The sequence below is a fragment of the Sus scrofa genome, chromosome 14 (assembly GCF_000003025.6).
Source record: "Sus scrofa isolate TJ Tabasco breed Duroc chromosome 14, Sscrofa11.1, whole genome shotgun sequence".
Lineage (NCBI taxonomy): Eukaryota > Metazoa > Chordata > Mammalia > Artiodactyla > Suidae > Sus > Sus scrofa.
Window position 1 is genome coordinate 126796402 of NC_010456.5, and position 18376 is coordinate 126814777.

At 47.0% G+C, this 18376-nt stretch overlaps 1 protein-coding gene across 1 annotated transcript; it reads left to right on the forward strand.

Moving 5' to 3' along the window:
* PNLIPRP1 (pancreatic lipase related protein 1) lies at positions 542-15751 on the forward strand. The gene is given in 14 exon segments (NM_001142897.1): positions 542-556; positions 673-721; positions 1275-1429; positions 1908-2033; positions 3656-3790; positions 4631-4739; positions 7904-7945; positions 7948-8022; positions 8122-8241; positions 9689-9807; positions 10967-11096; positions 13390-13498; positions 14082-14249; positions 15634-15751. Coding segments are annotated over 13 exon segments (1401 nt in total). The 5' UTR covers positions 542-556; the 3' UTR covers positions 15698-15751.

An 18376-nucleotide genomic window follows, 5' to 3' on the forward strand; every position in this document is an offset into this window, starting at 1 on the left:
TAAAAAATTGCAGGAGTTCCCGTCATGGCTCAGCAGTAATGAACCCAACTAGTATCCATGAGACGCAGGTTCAATCCCTGACCTTGCTCAGTGGGTTAGGGATCTGGCGTTGAAGTGAGCTGTGGTATAGGTTGCAGACATGGCTTGGATCTGTTGTTGCTGCGGCTGTGGTGTAGGCCAGAAGTTGCAGCTCTAATTTGACCCCTAGCCGGGAACTTCCATATGCTGCAGGTGTGACCCTAAAAAGACCAAAAAAAAAAAATTGCAAAGTGGGACCCACTTGGCTCATAATTACATGGACATGTATCTAGGTGAAAGGTTAGGGACCTTTCACCTCCTTTTAAACAAGCTTTCTTTCATCTTCCCAGACTTGTGGGAAGATTTGACTTCTATATTAATCTTGTTTTGTGTATTTGTGCAGATTAAAATGTTAAGTGCACACAGCATGCTCTATCATCACCTGCTGTTTCCTTGAAGCAAATGATAAGGCTCAAGTATAAGAAAACGGCCTGGGCACTCGATCCAGAGGGAAGGAAGGCCTGGAACATCCCACAGGGTAAGTCTCCCAGCAGTAGTGAAGGAGGGAGGCAGGGCAAAGGGCCTTGACTTTCTGAGTTTTTGCTCATTGCTCTGGTCATGCTTGATGAGGCTGAATGTCTAAATTTATCACAGATGATGAACATCTGGACAATCACGCTTTTCCTGCTGGGAGCAGCCAGAGGTAAGCAGCAGCCCTCCTCCCAACATCTCCTCACTGGCCAGAGAAAGCCTCAGCCATGGAAGGGCTTCCAGCAGTTGCAAACAGCTCCAGGGTTGCAGAGAGGGGCGAGTGAGGTGGGCCCTGTGCCTGGGAGAGGAGACAGTCTGAGTATCTAGGGATGGAACACAGAAACTTTTAAGGTTTTGTGGGGTTTTTTGGCCATACCTGCAACATGTGGAAGTTCCCAGGCCAGGGATTGAACCCCAGCTACAGCAGTGACAACACCAAATCCTTAACTTCCAGCCCACCAGGAAATTCCATTTTTTTTTTTTTTAACGTTTTGATGGTGCTTTTAAGCAGAGATATCTTGGTGGGATTCAGTGGGATTGATCACAGATCGAAAGGTGGACATGGGACGGGGAGGGGAGGGGAGGGGATTGGTGGGGCAGAGGCAGGTGTCTGTGTGGTCTTCAGACTGTCCCAAGCAGGGGAGTAGCCAGGCCTGAGTGGCAGTGATGTCCCACAGCCCAGCCTGGGGAGCTAATTCCTGAGCAGAGCCATCCTTTCTCCACAGCAAACGAAGTTTGCTATGATTCCATCGGGTGCTTCTCTGACGATGAGCCCTGGGCCGGGACAGTAATCAGGCCTCTGAAGATTCTCCCCTGGAGCCCTGAAAAGATTGGCACTCGCTTCCTGCTCTACACCAACGAGAACCCAAACAACTTTCAAGTGAGACCTCTGCCATTTTAACATTGTTATAACCTGCTGAGGGACTGTGCCCACCAGGGACCAGGAGTTCCTTACCCTCGAACCCTCCTCCTCCACCTCATCCTGCTGCCCCCAGGCCTAGCCACACCTGGAACAGATTGGGTGAGAGATAAAAAAAAAAAAAGTTGGCTTGAATGAATGAATAGTTTATATCTGTCAGAGCCTCTAGCTAGTGGTATGATTCTGATCTGGGGCAAAAGCTTACCAAAGAAACTATGGAAGGTAAGACCATGAGCCACAATCCAGACCTGGTAGAGGTAGCCATTCCTGACCTGAGAAGGCAGGGCAGGGAAAGAGAGGTCAAGGTGGGCTTCCTGGAGGAGTTGGCTTTATGTGACGCTTTGAAGGTCTGTGGCATTGTAACAGCAGAGATGGGGAAGAAAGAGATGGGCCTGAGTGGCTGGGTTGTAAAAACACACAACCCTTCTGCTTTTGTCAGATTCTCCTTCCCTCTGATCCATCAACGATTGAAGCCTCCAATTTCCAAACAGACAGGAAGACCCGGTTCATCATCCATGGCTTCATAGACAAGGGAGATGAGAGCTGGCTGGTGAACATGTGCCAGGTAGGGGCTGCTGTAACCCCTGTGGCTACCGCCACTGCCTCCCACTAATATCTCCTCCTCCCTTTAAGCAGTCTCAATCAGTGAGCTCCCAACAGGAAATCATTACCTGCAGAGGGAACTTTATGCCATTAGAATGCCTCTTTACAAAAATAAAATCCCCTTCCCTGTTTCTGGACCACGTCTGTAGCCTGAAGCAATGGCATTTGCCATGTGAACAAACACTTCCGCTATCTCATTTGAGTTAAATCAAGCCTAAATGTTGTCCTGTTCTATTTTCAGTGAGGCTACTTTGTATTCCTAGAAATGAGGGAATATATCCTTTTTGTTCAAGTCTTTCCCTCTTCCTTGAGTCAGAGGTGTGTGCTGGCCATTTATTTGAGAAATAGAGCTAAGAGCGACTGGGAGCCCAAAATGGCAGAATAGAAAGTGCCAAACTTACTGTGATATAGTGTCTTTCGGTCAGAACAACAGACGACAGAATAACACACGTGTGTACACATATGTAGACACAAAGACACGTGTGCACAGGAAAATACACACGTGGTATATCACCATTCTTCTTTTTAAGTGCACATTGATTCAATCTATTTTTTTGACACCTAAGAATTTACTCTAGCAGCCTGCCTTCCACACACATGAATAACTCTGACCTCAAATGTCAATGGGAAAATTTACAGACCAGAAAATTAAAATCATTCTGCATTTGACCTTGGTTTTACCAGGCATTTAACTCTTGGTACTGCTTCTGTCCCATCATTAATTTGTATCTTAATGTATAAACTGTAAAATATAATTAATACCACCAATTCTCCATATTTGTAAGACGTTCCTCAGAGCTGCTGTAAAAATAAAAGTCCTGGGAAAAACCACTGTCGGCATCTGTGTGTGTGATCACACTTCTTAATATCATATATGTGAAAAGGTCCTAGGTGGATTTTAAGTTTATAAGACCATTTTAAACTCAGCTGGTCATAGGTCCTGCCTTGGCAGAACTTCTAAGGATATATCAGTTCCTGTGACATCCAGGGAGGTTTCTGCTTTAGAATTCTTCAATCTCTTTTAAATCAGTGCAGTTTTTATTTTTTCAAATATCTGCTGTGTGTGTTTCCTCCATGAAATATTGTGCTACCCTGACTGTAAAAATAGTGACACTTCCCTCCCACTTTAAAACTTGGTGACACCCAGCAGACTGGGGTGAAGCAAGTCCAAACATTGTCAAGAGGTTGCGAGGACCCCTAGCGGTCCAATCCAGAAGGTCATTTAGACCCTGGCCTCCAGAGATGGCACTGAGACCTTTTCTTTTCAAAATAGGGCTCTTTCAATCACACAGTTGTTTCAGCCACCTGATTGAATCAATCGTATTGAATCTGGTCGAAGAAAACCAGTGGCCATCTTTTAATTAATCTACAGCCTAGAGAAGGAATTGATTTGCCTTCCCTCCCCGCTGAGGGACAACTCCTATTGGCAATAAGATTCCTGAGAGAGTCTAGTTCATCCCAGGCCCCCACCTAGGAGGGGGCAGAAGGACGGCCAGTAGGAACTCTCGGCGACCGTGTCTGAGCTCTGGTTGGATGTGGTTCCATGAGCCGCATGACAACCCCAGGGTGTCTCTCCAACGCCAGAACCTGTTCGAGGTAGAGGAGGTGAACTGCATCTGCGTGGACTGGAAGAAAGGCTCCCAGACGACTTACACACAGGCCGCCAACAACGTGCGGGTGGTGGGCGCCCAGGTGGCCCAGATGCTGGCCATGCTCCAGGTGAGTGACAGCCCGACCGCAGAGAAGGCCTGCAGGGCCCACCAGTCCCCACAGGGTAAAGATGCAGCTGTGGTTATATTTTTAAAGAGGAAAAAGAAAGAATTGACATTTCTCTTGGAGCCTTACTTCTAAAACTCTGAAATTCACTGTAAATCAAAACCCTATAGGCCTACAATAAATAAGTACGTTGGGGTGGACATCTTTGAGACAAGTGGGTACATACTTGGAGCTTTGTATCACTTGTTTGTTTGATTATCTGATATTGGGGGGCACAGTTTTGGGAGCTCTGCTAGAAGGTACAGAGGATGGTTGAGGTCCCAGGCCTAGGGGGGCAGGGGAAAGGGGCGGGGGAGCTTACGGTGAGATTGTAGTAAGAGTAGAGTGTGATCAGAGCTTCGATGTCGAGGGAGGGGCAGTGTAGCTACAGACTTTATAGGAGCACATGGGGGGCAGCTAATCCATTCTGGGCAGTGGGGGTGAGTCAGGATGTCTCCCAGGAAGAGACATGTAAGCTGAGAGCTGATGGCTAGGCTGCGTCAACATGAACTGGGCACATGGTTGGGAGGGATGGTTGACAACAGGAAGGTGAGTCCAAACCAGACCCAGATGTGAGAGACTACAACATATTTGAGGGACTGGAAGTTCCACAAAGTGTTTGGCCAGAAAAGAGTCTAGAGGAATAGGTATTGAGTCAGGAAAGCTGGTAATGAGCTTGGGCTTGATCTGAGGGCAGTAGGAGGCGTGGAGAGTTTTCAGCCAGGCATAATAATGTCATTAGGTTTGCATGCTGCAAAAAGTGCAGCGCAGAAAGAGCATGAAAATACACTTCTCCCTCTGCAGTTGAACTACAGCTACTCACCGTCCCAGGTCCACCTCATCGGCCACAGCCTGGGGGCCCACGTGGCGGGAGAGGCAGGGAGCAAGACTCCAGGCCTGGGCAGGATTACAGGTAAGATCCAAGGGCCAGTAAGCCCAGCACCAGAACATGGTACAAGACAGCAGCCTGGCTTGGAGCTGGCCCCTGGGAGTCCATCCCCTCGCCTATGGCAAAGCTGGTTAAAGCCTGCACAGAATATTTTAGCAAGACCCCCAGAAGCCTATCTTTATGGCAGGGGAGGTGGTGGCTTCGTTTCCTTTGCTTCCTCTGCCTCTGTCCCCATCCCTTCTCGCTAGGTCCCATTTTTCCAGTAATGCGGATCTCTCAGCAGAATTAGGCATCCAGGAAAATGCAGGTAATGCTAACATGAACATGAGCAAACATAATTAAGAAGGGTCTGGGAGTTCCTGTTGTGGCTCAGCAAAAGTGAACCTGACTAGTATCCATGAGGATGTGGGTTCGATCCCTGGCCCCACTTAGTGGGTTAAAGATTTGGCGTTGCTGTGAGCTGTGGTGTAGGTCGCAGATGCAGCTCAGATCCCAAGTTGCTGCAGCTCTGGTGTAAGCCAGTACGTGCAGCTCCAATTTGACCCTAGCCTGGAAACTTCCATACACTGAAAGTATAGCCATAAAAAGCCAAAAAACAAGGGGGGGGGGTCTGTATTGTCATTCCTTTCCCCTCCTCTCTGAAATTAAGGACAGAATAGAACACAAAAATTATGCTTCCACTGCCTTTGCTGGTAGAAGAAACCCAACCAACATCACAACAAAGCATTCTTTTAACTTGAGCAAAACCTTTAAATTACAAAAACAAAATATATCGACATAATACAATCATTATAATGCCAATGTAATTATTATAGTAAGCATAGATTAAGTACCTACTTATCCTAAATACTGTGCAAAGTGCCTTACATTTTCTCATTTAATCCTCAGAACTAAAGAAAAAGGCTTAGGGAAGCAAATGATTTGCCCAAGGTCACACAACTGATTGGTGGTAGAAGTGACATTCAAACCCAGTTCTGTTGTCAAATGGCTCAAACAAGTCTCTACTTTTTAAGAATGCTCCCTTTTATTTTCAACAGTTATCTTCATGCCTTTTCAGCTGTTCTATCCAACCTTAACGAACAATAGGCAAGAGTTCCCATTGTGGCTCAGCGGTTTAAGAACCCAACATAGTGTCCAACGAGGATGTAGGTTCGATCCCTCACCTCCCTCAGTGGGTTAAGGATCCGCCATTGCTACAGGTTGTGGCATAGATCACAGATGTGGCTCAGATCCAACATTGCCATGGCTGTGGCATAGGCCTGAGGCTGCAGCTCCAATTCAACCCTTAGCCCAGGAATTTCCATATGCTGCAGATGTGTACCTAAAAAGAAAAAAAAATTGATAAATCTAGGAGTCTGTCAAGAAAGAAATATATTCAGGAAGAAAAACACGAAATATTGGCTTATGCAGCCACAGTGCTGTGCTAGGCACTGTGTTATCTCACTTAATCTTGAATTCTTTTTTTATTACTATTATTTTTAATAGTTATTTCCCCAATACAATTTTTTTTCTACTTTACAGCATGGTGACCCAGTTACACTTAACATGTACACGTTCTATTTTTGCATGTTATTATGCTCCATCATAAGTGACTAGACATAGTTCCCAGTGCTACACAGCAGATCTCATTGCTAATCCATTCTAAAGGCAATACTTTGTATCTGTTAACCCCAAGCTCCCAAACCACCACACTCCCCGCCTCTCCGCCTTGGCAACCACAAGTCTATTCTGCAAGTCCATTAGATTTTCTTTTCTGTGGAAAGGTTCATTTGTGCCTTATATTAGATTCCAGGTATAAGTGGTATCATATGGTATTTGTCTTTCTCTTTCTGACTTACTTCACTCAGAATGAGAGTCTCTGGTTCCATCCATGTTGCTGCAAATGGCATTATTTTGTTCTTTTTTATGGCTGAGTGGTATTCCATTGTGTATATATACCACATCTTCCTAATCCAATCATCTGTAGATGGACATTTGGGTTGTTTCCATGTCTTGGCTATTGTGAATAGAGCTGCAGTGAACATGCTGGTGCATGTGTCTTTTTTAAGGAAAGTTTTGTCCGGATATATGCCCAAGAGTGGGATTGCTGGGTCACATGGCAGTTCTATGTATAGATTTATAAGGTATCTCCATACTGATCTCTATAGTGGTTGTACCAGCTTACATTACCACCAGCAGTGCAGAAGGGTTCCCTTTCCTCCACACCCCCTCCAGCATTTGTTATTTGTGGACTTATCAATGATGGCCATTCTGACTGGTGTGAGGTGGTATCCTGTGGTAGTTTTAATTTGCATTTCTCTAATAATCAGTGATGTTGAGCATTATTTCATGGGCTTGCTGGCCATCTGTACATCTTCCTTGGAAAAATGTCTACTCAGGTCTTTTGCCCATTTTTCAACTGGGTTGTTGTCTTTTTTGCTGTTGAGTTGTATAAGTTGCTTGTATATTCTAGAGATTAAGTCCTTGTCAGTTGCTTCATTTGAAACTATTTTCTCCCATTCTGTGTGTTGTCTTTTTGTTTTCTTTTTGGTTTCCTTTGCTGCGCAAAAGCTTGTCAATTTGATTAGGTCCCACTGGTTTATTTTTGCTCTTATTTCTGGGAAGAGAACATAGGCAAAACGTTCGCTGACATTAACCTAATGAATATTTTCTCAGGTCAGTCTCATTTAATCTTATTACAGCCGTATTATCACCCTCATTTTATAAATGGTGAAACTGAGGCATAGAAAATGTTGAGTGACTCGCCTAAAATGATGCAACTTGCTTGAGAAATAGCGGGGTAGGTATTTGGAGCCAGGCATCCTAGTTCTAGAAACTGTGTTCTTAATTATGGTTACATGCTACTTGGCCCCTTTTTTTCTTCAAACTTGGGATGAAAAAAGAGCATGCTGAAGAAAAAAGATAGGCAAGTCAATGGGAGAATCTGGTATGGAAAAAAAAAATCCTTACTTAAACAAAATCTAAATTTCTTTGCTCAACTGCCCTTCTCTATCCATGCCACTGGGGCTCTCTTGTAACGAGCGACATTGAGACTCAATGTCCCCATTTTCAGTACTCTGGTCATGGTGCTGCATAGAGGGAATGGCATCCCTTGAGTTGGGCGGTGCACAGCCTGGACAACTGTACACCTCAACCCCTCTGGAACCTACTGCTGGGCCTATCTTCTCGACACTGGCCATTTCTCCTAGGGTTGGATCCTGTAGAAGCAAGTTTTGAGGGTACTCCTGAAGAGTCCGACTCGATCCCTCCGATGCTGACTTTGTTGATGTGATCCACACGGATGCAGCTTCCCTGATCCCATTCTTGGGTGAGTCCTGCCATGTTCCAGCTATAAGCACATGCAATTGTGTTTTAACCAGGAAATCCCAGCATTAGGAAAAGCTCATTGCTGTTCTAAACATTTCAGGCTTTGGAACAAGTCAACAGTTGGGACACCTTGACTTCTTCCCAAATGGAGGAGAAGAAATGCCTGGATGCAAGAAGAATGCCCTGTCGCAGATCGTGGACCTAGACGGCATCTGGTCAGGTAAGCCAGGGCAGAACAAGGGGCCTCACTTCCCTGGGGGAGCAAATCTTGACAGTGAAAACACTGCTCTTTAAAAATATACACTCCCCACTTCTAGGTCTTATTTCTTAAAAATATAGCCATGTGGCACTTGTTATATCTCAGCCCTGCTGACTGCATTCTTTAAAATGTTGTGGGGACCCTGGAGTATAAAAGCCACAAAGAACTACGAAACTGTTGCTTAAAGCTGTCACTCCAACAATAAATTGATAGCTCCCCAATGAAGGAAAGAAATACTGTAAAAGTAAATACTGTGACTCTAAGAGAATTTTTCTGCCAGTTCTCTCTTGGGAGTCAGTGATGTAGCTCAAACTTTGTAACCGGCTTCAAGTCCATAGACAAAATGAAAATGCTGCCAGTCATTTTGATGGCAAGTCCTTTTGGATAATGAGAGTCACCACTCTTCTGTGTTGGGTCAGGAATGAGAAACAATCACAGGTAAAAGTTAGAGACTGTGATACTCAGGTGGCTATTCTTTATCACCGATCAGCACACCTGGGATAAAGGGCACACTTCAGATACAGCCCTGACTCTGTATCTAATAAGGTCAGAATGACCAGGTGAGATTTTCAGCCACATCATCACTTGGCACCAGATAAGTTGAAATCTTTAGTGGTCTGACCAAATCTGATGAGTAAAGATTTTTATTAAATTTGAGTGTAAAGGCTTGAAGAGTCTGGACGCCATCAAAGCAAATATTAAGGATGAGGATGATGTGTTTGTATTTTATAGCCTTAGGAGACTTTTCATGGATAGAGTAGCCTAGACTGTCTATCAGTAATGGCCAAGTAAATTCAGGCCGGGTCTGGAAGGGATGCTATGACAGCTGCCATTCGGCAGGAGTTTGTAGCTGCCCAGGAAGGTTGTAGAAGGGACAAGACATTATAAGAGTGAAAGGGATGCTCATATAAAGCCACCTTAAGCTTCTCAGACCTCCTTTTCTATTTGTCTAAACACAGCATGAAAATGCACTTGCCCTGGCTTTAGCACATCTGGTTGTCTTCAAGGACTTCCAGCCCAGTGCCCAGACACCACAGAGGTTAGAGGCATGGCCTCAAGCACCAGATGGGTTTGGGTTTAATACCTAGCTTCACCACTTACTGTCTGAAATCTGAAATCTGAGGCTGTGGTCTGTACAGCTTTATGTGATTGGGGATGGTATGGTATCCTCTTGGAGGAGAGGTCAGCCTTACAAGGACAGTACATGCGCAGTGCTGAGAACATTGCCTGGCACACAGAAAACAGCTCCTATATATGTTAACTGTCATCTTTGTAGCTGTATTTTGGACTAATCCTAAATTTCTGAAAATACGGTCCCACTTTGGAACCATCCACCTTGGAGAGAAAAGTAGAGAATTGTCACTGGCCTCCCAACCCCCTGTGCAGACTCCCTCCTTTGTTTCCCCAGGAACCCGGGACTTTGTGGCTTGCAATCACCTGAGAAGCTACAAGTATTACTCAGAGAGCATCCTCAATCCCGATGGGTTCGCTGCATACCCCTGCGCTTCCTACAGGGCCTTTGAGTCTGTAAGCTCCTGTCCCGCCCTGAGTCCCAGTTGGGATCCTCAGTACCCTCTCCCTAGTTTCTGACCATCCCATACTTGTTTTGCATTGCCTGTCAGAGTCACAGTCGTGTGGAGTGGAGGGGGAAAACCTTTAGGCAGGAGGTAAGTAAAGTTCTAGAAGAATCATGCAAAGGAGGAAGGTTCTGGGAAATCAGAAAGTAGAACAGTCAACTCGATGATCTAGAAAGGCTTCCTGTAGGAGGCAAGGTTTGAGTCTGATTTGGAAAATCATAGAGTTTAGAAGGAAAAAGGAATGCACATTTCTGACAAGGGCAGAGCAAGAACAGAATGTGTGAGAGAAGAATATACACACCAGAGAGAAGGAAATGTAGATGCTGGGGTCTACATGCTGGGCTGGGAGTTTGCACCTGCGCAGCTGGCAGTGAGGGAGATGGAAGAAATGATGGGCCAGAGCCTGCCACTCGGGCCCATGGGAGCTGGAGTGAACATCTCCTCCCAAATCCCCTTTCAGTGACATCATGCTGGTAACCTGAACCTGGCCACAGTCCGAGTGTATTTACACCGGGGAAATTGGCATATGCTACAATCAGGACTTTTTGCCCCAGAGTAGCCTGTTAATCATTCACCAGCACACCCGTCTATAGAAGATGTATTTGATCTAACCTGGGGCCCAGGTATCGATGTTTTCTAAAGCTCCCCAAGTAGTTCTAATGTGATGTGCATCAGACTTGGGCACTACATCTGGATGAAGGTAATTTAAAGACCATCTATGCCAATTTCTTTCCAGTTACAAAAGAGGAAACTCAAACTATAGGAAAATGGCTCCCTAGAAGTGTGGATCCTAAAAAAGACAAATTTAGGAGTTCCCTGGTGGCCTAGTGGTTAAGGATCTGGCATTGTCACTGCTCTGGCTCAGGTTCGATCCCTGGCCTGGGGAATTTCCAAATACGTTGGATACAGCCAAAAATAAAATTAAAATAAAAAGACAAATTCAGGAGTTCCCGCTGTGGTGTGGTGGGTTAAGGATCTGGCATTGTTGAAGCTGTGGCATAGGTTTCAGCTACAGCTCAGGTTTGATCCCTGGGTCCGGGAAATTCCATATGCCATTGGTACAGCCAAAAAAAAAAAAAAAAATCCATCTGATCCATCTTTCTCAACAGAACAAGTGCTTCCCCTGTCCAGATGAAGGATGCCCACAGATGGGTCACTATGCCGATAGATTTGCTGGCAAGACACATGAGGAGCAGCAGAAATTCTTCCTGAACACAGGAGATTCCGAAGATTTTGCTCGTGAGTTGAACTGTGACTTTCCTGTGCAGGTCAAGAAATTTTAGTTTTAGGGAGTTCCCTCTGTGGCTCAGAGGTAACGAACCTGACTAATAGCCAAGAGGATGTATGTGGGTTCAATCCTGGCCTCCCTCAGCGAGCTAAGGATCCGGCGTTGCATGAACTGTGGTGTAGGTCGCAGACGCAGCTTGAATCTGGCATTGCTGTGGCTGTGGCATAGGCTGGCAGCTATAGCTCCGATTCAACCCCTAGCCTGGGAACCTCCATATACCATGGCCCTAAAAAGCAGAAAAAAAGTATTAGTTTTACATGAAGGGCTTGCCTCTAATCTGAAATATTTGTAGGTATGTTTTAATTATCTTAGTAAAAGCACACATCCACTCAAACAATCCCATCTAGGACTCCACTGAGGACTTAGAAAGGGTCTGTTCTTCCATTTTATTTCTGCGACATGAAGTGAGTGGAGCAAATAGCAGAGTTAATAGGGTAACAGCACTTTCTCTGTCTCTGTGGCCCTCTGCTCTGAATTCCCCTCCCCCACTCCTTGTTCTTCTCATTTTAAAAATTGTGTCATCCACACTCGTTCTTCTATTCTATTGTATTTGGCACCAGCTCTTGCTTGTCTGGCCCACTTAAGAAGCCAGCTCCACTCTCCCCATTTCCACCCTTTTGCTCATGTGTTCTTGATGCCCTTGGGCAGGACTCTCTGGGGGAGGGTGGTTGGGAATCAGAAAGTTAATTTCTCTCCAAATTCTACTGAATAGACTAGGACATAGAGTAGAGCTGGACATGTTTCAGCCACTTTGTGCCAACCTGCCCTATGATAGTTCCCTAGGATGTTGTAGTGTCAAAAAGGGACTGGTTTCTATAAATACATAAATATAACGCATGTCTTACATAGTTTTTTAAGTCAAGTTTGTTGAGGTATAATTTATATGCAGCCAAAGTCACCCTTTGTAGTATATGGTTCTACGAGTTTTGACACGTGAAAAATCATGCAACCATCTTCACAATCCCAATATAGAACATTTCCATCACTGTATATGTATATTTTTTTAAAAAAGACATTGGTTAATCAATCCTTCCTTTGATGTAGCTTGCCCATATTTTAAAACAACAAATTAAACATTGAAAAGCTATATATTCATTCCTCAACTAATATTTATTTGTGGGCCGCAGACTATGCTAGTCGTGGGGGATGTGGGGAGGAACAAGACACACTGGCATGAAATTTATAACCCAGCGGAGAAGACAAGTGTGTTGAACTCAGCGCGTTGCTGCAGTGATCTTGTGGGACAGAGGACCTGGCCCTGATCAGAGGAGGGGCAGGGAAAACCCTCTGAGGATGTAAAGGACAAGAAGTAGTTATTCCAAAGGATGTGTGAGTGTGTCTACAGACATACATGTGTATGTGCGTGAGTGTGAAAATGTATGTGAGTAGGTGGGTGTGCATGTATGTATACGTGCCTGTGTATATGTGTGTGGATTTGTGCGCGAGGGTGTGGTCAGACTTGTGTAGGTTTGTGTGCTCCGAGACAGCCCTTCGGGTATAATCTGAATGACTGTCCTAGACGAGAGTGACCTGGTCCCTGGAGAGGCAGAGGAAAGACCCAGACCTTGCCCTTGAGGCTCCCGGGCACAGGCCCTCATTCCTTCTCTTTTTACCTTAAATCGTAGGAATTTGATTCCAGAGCAGAGCTGTCCAACAGAACTTTCAGCCCTCATGGACATGTCGTGTGTCGTCCAATGCAGTAGCCATTAGCCACATATGGCAATTCCACACTTAAAATGTGGCTAGGAAAAGGGAGGAATTGATTTTTTAATTTAATCTAATTTGAGTTTCTTTTATTTATTTATGTATTTGTCTTTTTAGGGCCATACCTGTGGCATATGGAGGTTCCCAGGCTAGGAGTCCAATCAGAGCTGTAGCCCTGGCCTACACCACAGCTCACGGCAACACCAGATCCTTAACCTACTGAGCAAGGCCAGGGATCGAACCCACATCCTCATGGATACTAGTCGGGTTCGTTAACCACAGAGCCATGATGGGAGTTGCTAATTTGGACTTAAATTTGAGCAGCCACATGAGGCTAGGGTTCCCTTTCCTGGGTGGGGCAAGTCTAGAAGGGGATTCTGCCAGATGTGTATTCCTCCCATGGCCTAATTTGAGTTGTAGATTAGATTAACAGGTAGACCTTCTTTGAGGCTTCAGTGTAAGGGATGGGGACAGGAATCTGAGATTTGGGTGAACTACGTGTGCATGAATAAACTGAACTCTTTTCTGTGTCCTGTGCAGGCTGGAGATATGGAGTTACTATAACACTGTCTGGAAGAGTAGCCTCGGGTCAAATCAAAGTTGCTTTGTTTGGAGATAAGGGAAACACTCGCCAATACAATATCTTCACGTAAATTCCCCTTTTTGGTAGCACTTCTCACTAGATGATGTGCACGGCCTTCACATCCATGCACTGAAAAGGCTTGTTGTCACTTTATCAATGGATTTTAAAATATTTACTTTATGTATTGAAGTTAATTTCAGACTTCTGCTAATAAATGTTCTTTTCTCTGTTATAAATCCAGGCATTACGTCTTTCCCAATAGATCAGACTTCTCAAAAGTAAATCTACTATTATCCCAGATATCATGTTCTCTGATTAGCCTAGTAACAGATGCTTTTGTGTTAAACTAAGTGGATAACTTGTTACTGCTCATCAATTCTACCAGAAAAAAAAAAAAGAAAAAAAGAAATCATGGAATTATATAGTTTCGATGAGAAAGTTTTGAGGATACATTAAGTTTGAGGAAAAAATATTGAAATAATTGTTTGAAGCTGCTGGCATATAGCGGCTTTTTTATTTAGCTAAACTTTACTTGAGAATGAATTTGGAAAAATCATCTTAACCTAGAGTAGACCAGAGCGGCAGGGACTTATGTGGTCACGAGAACTTGTTTCAATGAACAGGAACCTTTCTCTTTCTCTGTTTAAAGTGGGATTATCACACCCGGGTCCACTCATTCCAATGAGTTTGACGCAGATCTCGATGTTGGAACAATTGAGAAAGTCAAGTTTCTTTGGAATAACAACGTGCTAAACCCAACTCTCCCCAGAGTGGGTGCAGCCAAAATCACTGTGCAGAAGGGAGAAGATAAGACGGAGTATGTATCTTGGTTGGCTTGCGCCTGAGGATGTTTGTAGAGATTTGTGTTTGTCACGGAAACTCGCCCCCGGAAGTCAGTTATGGTTCAGCCAGAAAAGTCAACAGTCAACACCCATCTGGGGGCCCTTCCTAACCCGGAAAAAAATAAAATAAAATAACAGAAGTGCGGCCAAAAAAGAAAGAAAGAAAGAATTTCTGAAGGGTGTAAAGTTATACGTATGGGCGAGAGAGTGGCTACATGCTAAAAAGAGGACGATCAGTGAAAGTTCAGGAAAATAGAAGGAAAAATTAGCAAAAAATATAAAATTCGAGATGAGAGAAGAGAGAACTGAGGTGGCGATACTCGCAGAATCTCCATCTTGACACAGGTGGCCCCTGGCAGCTGTGGGGATGTGAGGTTAATGACCAAAGCCCAGACCCCAAGTCCGGCGCCAGGCCACCCCTCTGTGGCTCGGTGGGAAGGGGATCCTGGGCTCTTGGTCACTGATTGACTGAGGTTTAAGAAGTTAAGTGGGGTCATTCAACTCAGGCCCCAGAGAACGTCACTCCCCCAGGCAGCGGGGCTGGGCTGGAAGACCTCGAAGCAGTCTTATCTGGCTGGACGCCCCTGGGAGGTCCTCCCTGTCTCTGTGATGGGAGGGCAGAGGGTGGGCCCAGGCAGGGGTTGGGTGGAACAAGGGGAGCCTCTCAGCAGGAGCGCAGCACCAATGAGGCTGGTGGGGAGCCCTGGGCAGCCTAGGGGTGCAGCTGAGGCCTCCCCTGCCAGCCCCTATTGAAGGACACTGGGGCTCTGTGGTCAATTCCCCAGATCCTGTTAGCAAGTGGACCCAATGCCTGGATCCTGAGACCCTGTGGTTAAAATCCTGTCCAAAGAAAGTGGTCTCGTGGGAATCTTTAAATTTCGAGGCATTCCCAGGAGATGACTTGCTCACAGCTAGATCCAAGAAAGGAAAAAATACGGGACCAAATCAGCCGGGGCACTGCAACTTCCGGGGGTTCTGCAGAAAGGTCAGGGCTTTCCTGCACTTTCTAGAAATGGAACAGTGTGCTTGAGGCCATGCCCGAAGCCCTGAGTCCATCAGCTGCCACTTGACCCCTCCAATGGCTTGAGTGCAGCTTCTCCACTGGCTGACTCTGGAGGGGAGCTAGCCAAGAGAGGCTAAATGGACATCGGATGTTTTTTAATATGGGAAGATAAAACCAGTATCAAACCTCACAGACTAGTTTGGGGCCCAAGTGACCCCTCCCGCAAAGCTCCAACCCTACAACCGTTTGAAGCTGCCCTCATCCTTTTTAATTGTAAATCAGCAATTAGCTTTGCTTAACGACTCATCACCAGTAAGCATGCTCAGCACTAAAAAAGCGTTCCTTTCTCTCCACAGGTACAATTTCTGTAGCGAACAGACTGTGAGAGAAGGCGTTCTGCTCACTCTCACACCCTGTTAAACTCCAGGCACGATGCGGCCGCCCGTTAACACCAATAAAATCCGTTGATGCATCCTTCTGCCCACCTCTGTCGCTGATGTCGGCTGCCCCCTGTGGGACATTGGGAATTGAATATTTTTAAATGTCCTGCATGTTTCTATACATTTGGGTTTCCTGCCCTTGACCTCCAGTTACCGCCTCTTTCCCCCAGTTTCCTGGGTCCTCGTGTGCACTGCCAGCTCCTCACCCAAGGGTGGCAAAGAACAGGACTAGAGAGCAGGTGCCGGGGGCCTGACTCTGGTTCCAGGGCCCTTCCCTGATGCTGCCATCACCTTGATCACGGAAGGGCATTTGTACTATGATGTGACCTATTTGTGGGACCACTTGGTGGCTCTAGCATCCAGAGACTGCAGGGGACACATCACAGAGCACAGACTTGATGCCCCCCTGGCCTTGTGCTGGGGCTGCCTCCAGCCCTCTCTCTGGCTGCCAGGCAGGCGCCATCCCAGGGCAGGGCCGGCACTGAGGAGGAGTCCAGAGATGTCCTCTGAGAGGAGTGCCCAATGCAGGCCCTGCCGAGAGGGGACTTTTCTGTCATCCACTCAGCCACCCCGACCTCAGGCCTTGCCCACACAGTGTTGTGTACCTGGCACTGGGTGGGGGGGGGGCTGTTCTTCAAGGAGCCCAGCGTGTCCCACGGTCATCCCCAGGGGTTATGCAGGACCAGGAAGGTCATGGAAGGTCACTGCCTCCCCTGAGTGTCTCCCCTCTTGGTCACCCGCCCACCATGGCAGTTTCAGCACCCTGACTTTGGATCCTAACCCCAGTGGCATGTCAGGCTATTACTGAGCTTCAAACTTCACTGTGGGTGGGCTCCAGATTGTTCCTTGAAAGCAGATGCTCTAGCAAGGATTCATGGAGTGAAAGTAGTAAAGCTTTACAACAGTAAAGGGAACAAGGGGGCCCGCTCAGTGAACGTGGTAGTGACAGGGGCGGGGCCCTGAGCAGGAGAGGATGGGCCCAGGGCCGAGGGCCTGACCCCACACCCTGGGCGAAGCAACACATTGCTGGCAAAATAGCTCATTGGTGGGATGGAGATTCTGCAAACACGACCCTGCGCCAGCTCTGCGCTGGGCCCTGGAGTGAGAGGGACACACGGGATTCAGTGCTGGAGGCAGGCACAGCAGTAGGGAGTCAACACGGTCGGGCTGCCTGATAGGTGCCAAAAGCAAGGTCTATCCCAGGACAGGGGGGCTCAGAAGAAGGAAGAGGAAGGTGGGGAAGTTCCACAGAGCCATGGGTTCTAGGTCCAGGCTTGCAGGAAGAAGACCTGCTGAGACTGCAGGCTGGGAGGCCAGCAAGGAGGAGGAGCCCTGCAGACATCCAGGCGAGAGGGGAGAAGACCGTATGAGGGCAACAGCAAGTGGAACCAGGTACACTGGAGGGGGCAGGACTGGTTGGCCATGGTGAGAGGGCCCTCCCTGGTCAAGGACAGCCTGTCATCTGACCCTCAGACTGACAGATACCATCAGTTACTTGGGGACAACAATTTTTAAAAAGGGAGGAAGCTGAGAAGAGTGTGCAGCGTCAAGGGAGCCAGTTTGGAGACCCCCTTTGCTGTTGGCCACACCACAAGCACCCCCATGTACATATCTCTGTACCCAAAGTTCCCCTTTGTATCAGAACACCTGTCATTTTGGGTTAAGACTCACCCTAACAGCTTCATTTTATCTCTGTAAAGACCCTTACTCCAAAAGGCCATGTTCTGAGGGTCCTGGGGTTTAGGAGTCCATATTTTTTAGGGGGGAGTCAGGGTTGGGGGGAACACAACCCATCTCATAACAATGGCCAAGCTTGCATGCCCAGCTTAGGAGTCCCTCTCCATCTGATACCCCAGATCATGCTCTTTATTTAGAGCCCAAATGATGTAGCCCCAGTACAAGCCCGCATCAACGTGCCTTTCCTTGTGAGCTCGTTTGATCCTTTAGAATAGTGTATTTGTTTTAGGCAGTCACTGTGCCCCAAGGGACCTTCCATCCTGTGAGGGCAGAGGAAGGATGTTCTGTTCAGTGCTGTACCCTCAAGGCTAAGAGCAGCCAGCACGCGTGGCCACATAAACATGAACATGGAGAAGTTGAACATGAATAAATGAACAAACACGTGAGGCACACATCTAAGGGCATCAAGAGCGCCCCCAGGATTAGAGCCTAGAGCCAGGAGGAAGCTGTTGGGGGGGGGCGCTGATGCAGTGGCCTAGAGAGAGGTGACACCCACACCTCAGGGCAAGGGGAAGGGACAGATAAAAGAGGTGATGAAGGCAAGGAAGGAACAGGTCTCAAGAGGCTTCAGGGGGCAGAGGACCCAAGCCCCCCCCCCCCGGGCAGCTGCTGGGCCAGCTGACAAGGCCCCCAAGCCCCAATCCTGCCACCTGCCAACATGTGACCAGTGACTGACTTTTCCCACAGGTGCCGGCTTTCCTTCCCCTCCCGGGGCAGGCAGTTGGCAGAACCTCAGGCCTCCAGGCACAAGAGCGAAGCCGAGCCAGCCCTGCCACGGGCCACCAAGTGGGAGGCAATGTGGGCCCTGCTGGCCTACCCTGGGCTACCCTGCCGCAGAGACCAGGCAGGCTTGGGACTGCCCAGAAGCCCCCAGTGGGTCTGTCCCCAACCACTGATGACTGAGGCAGGGGTACCTTAGAAG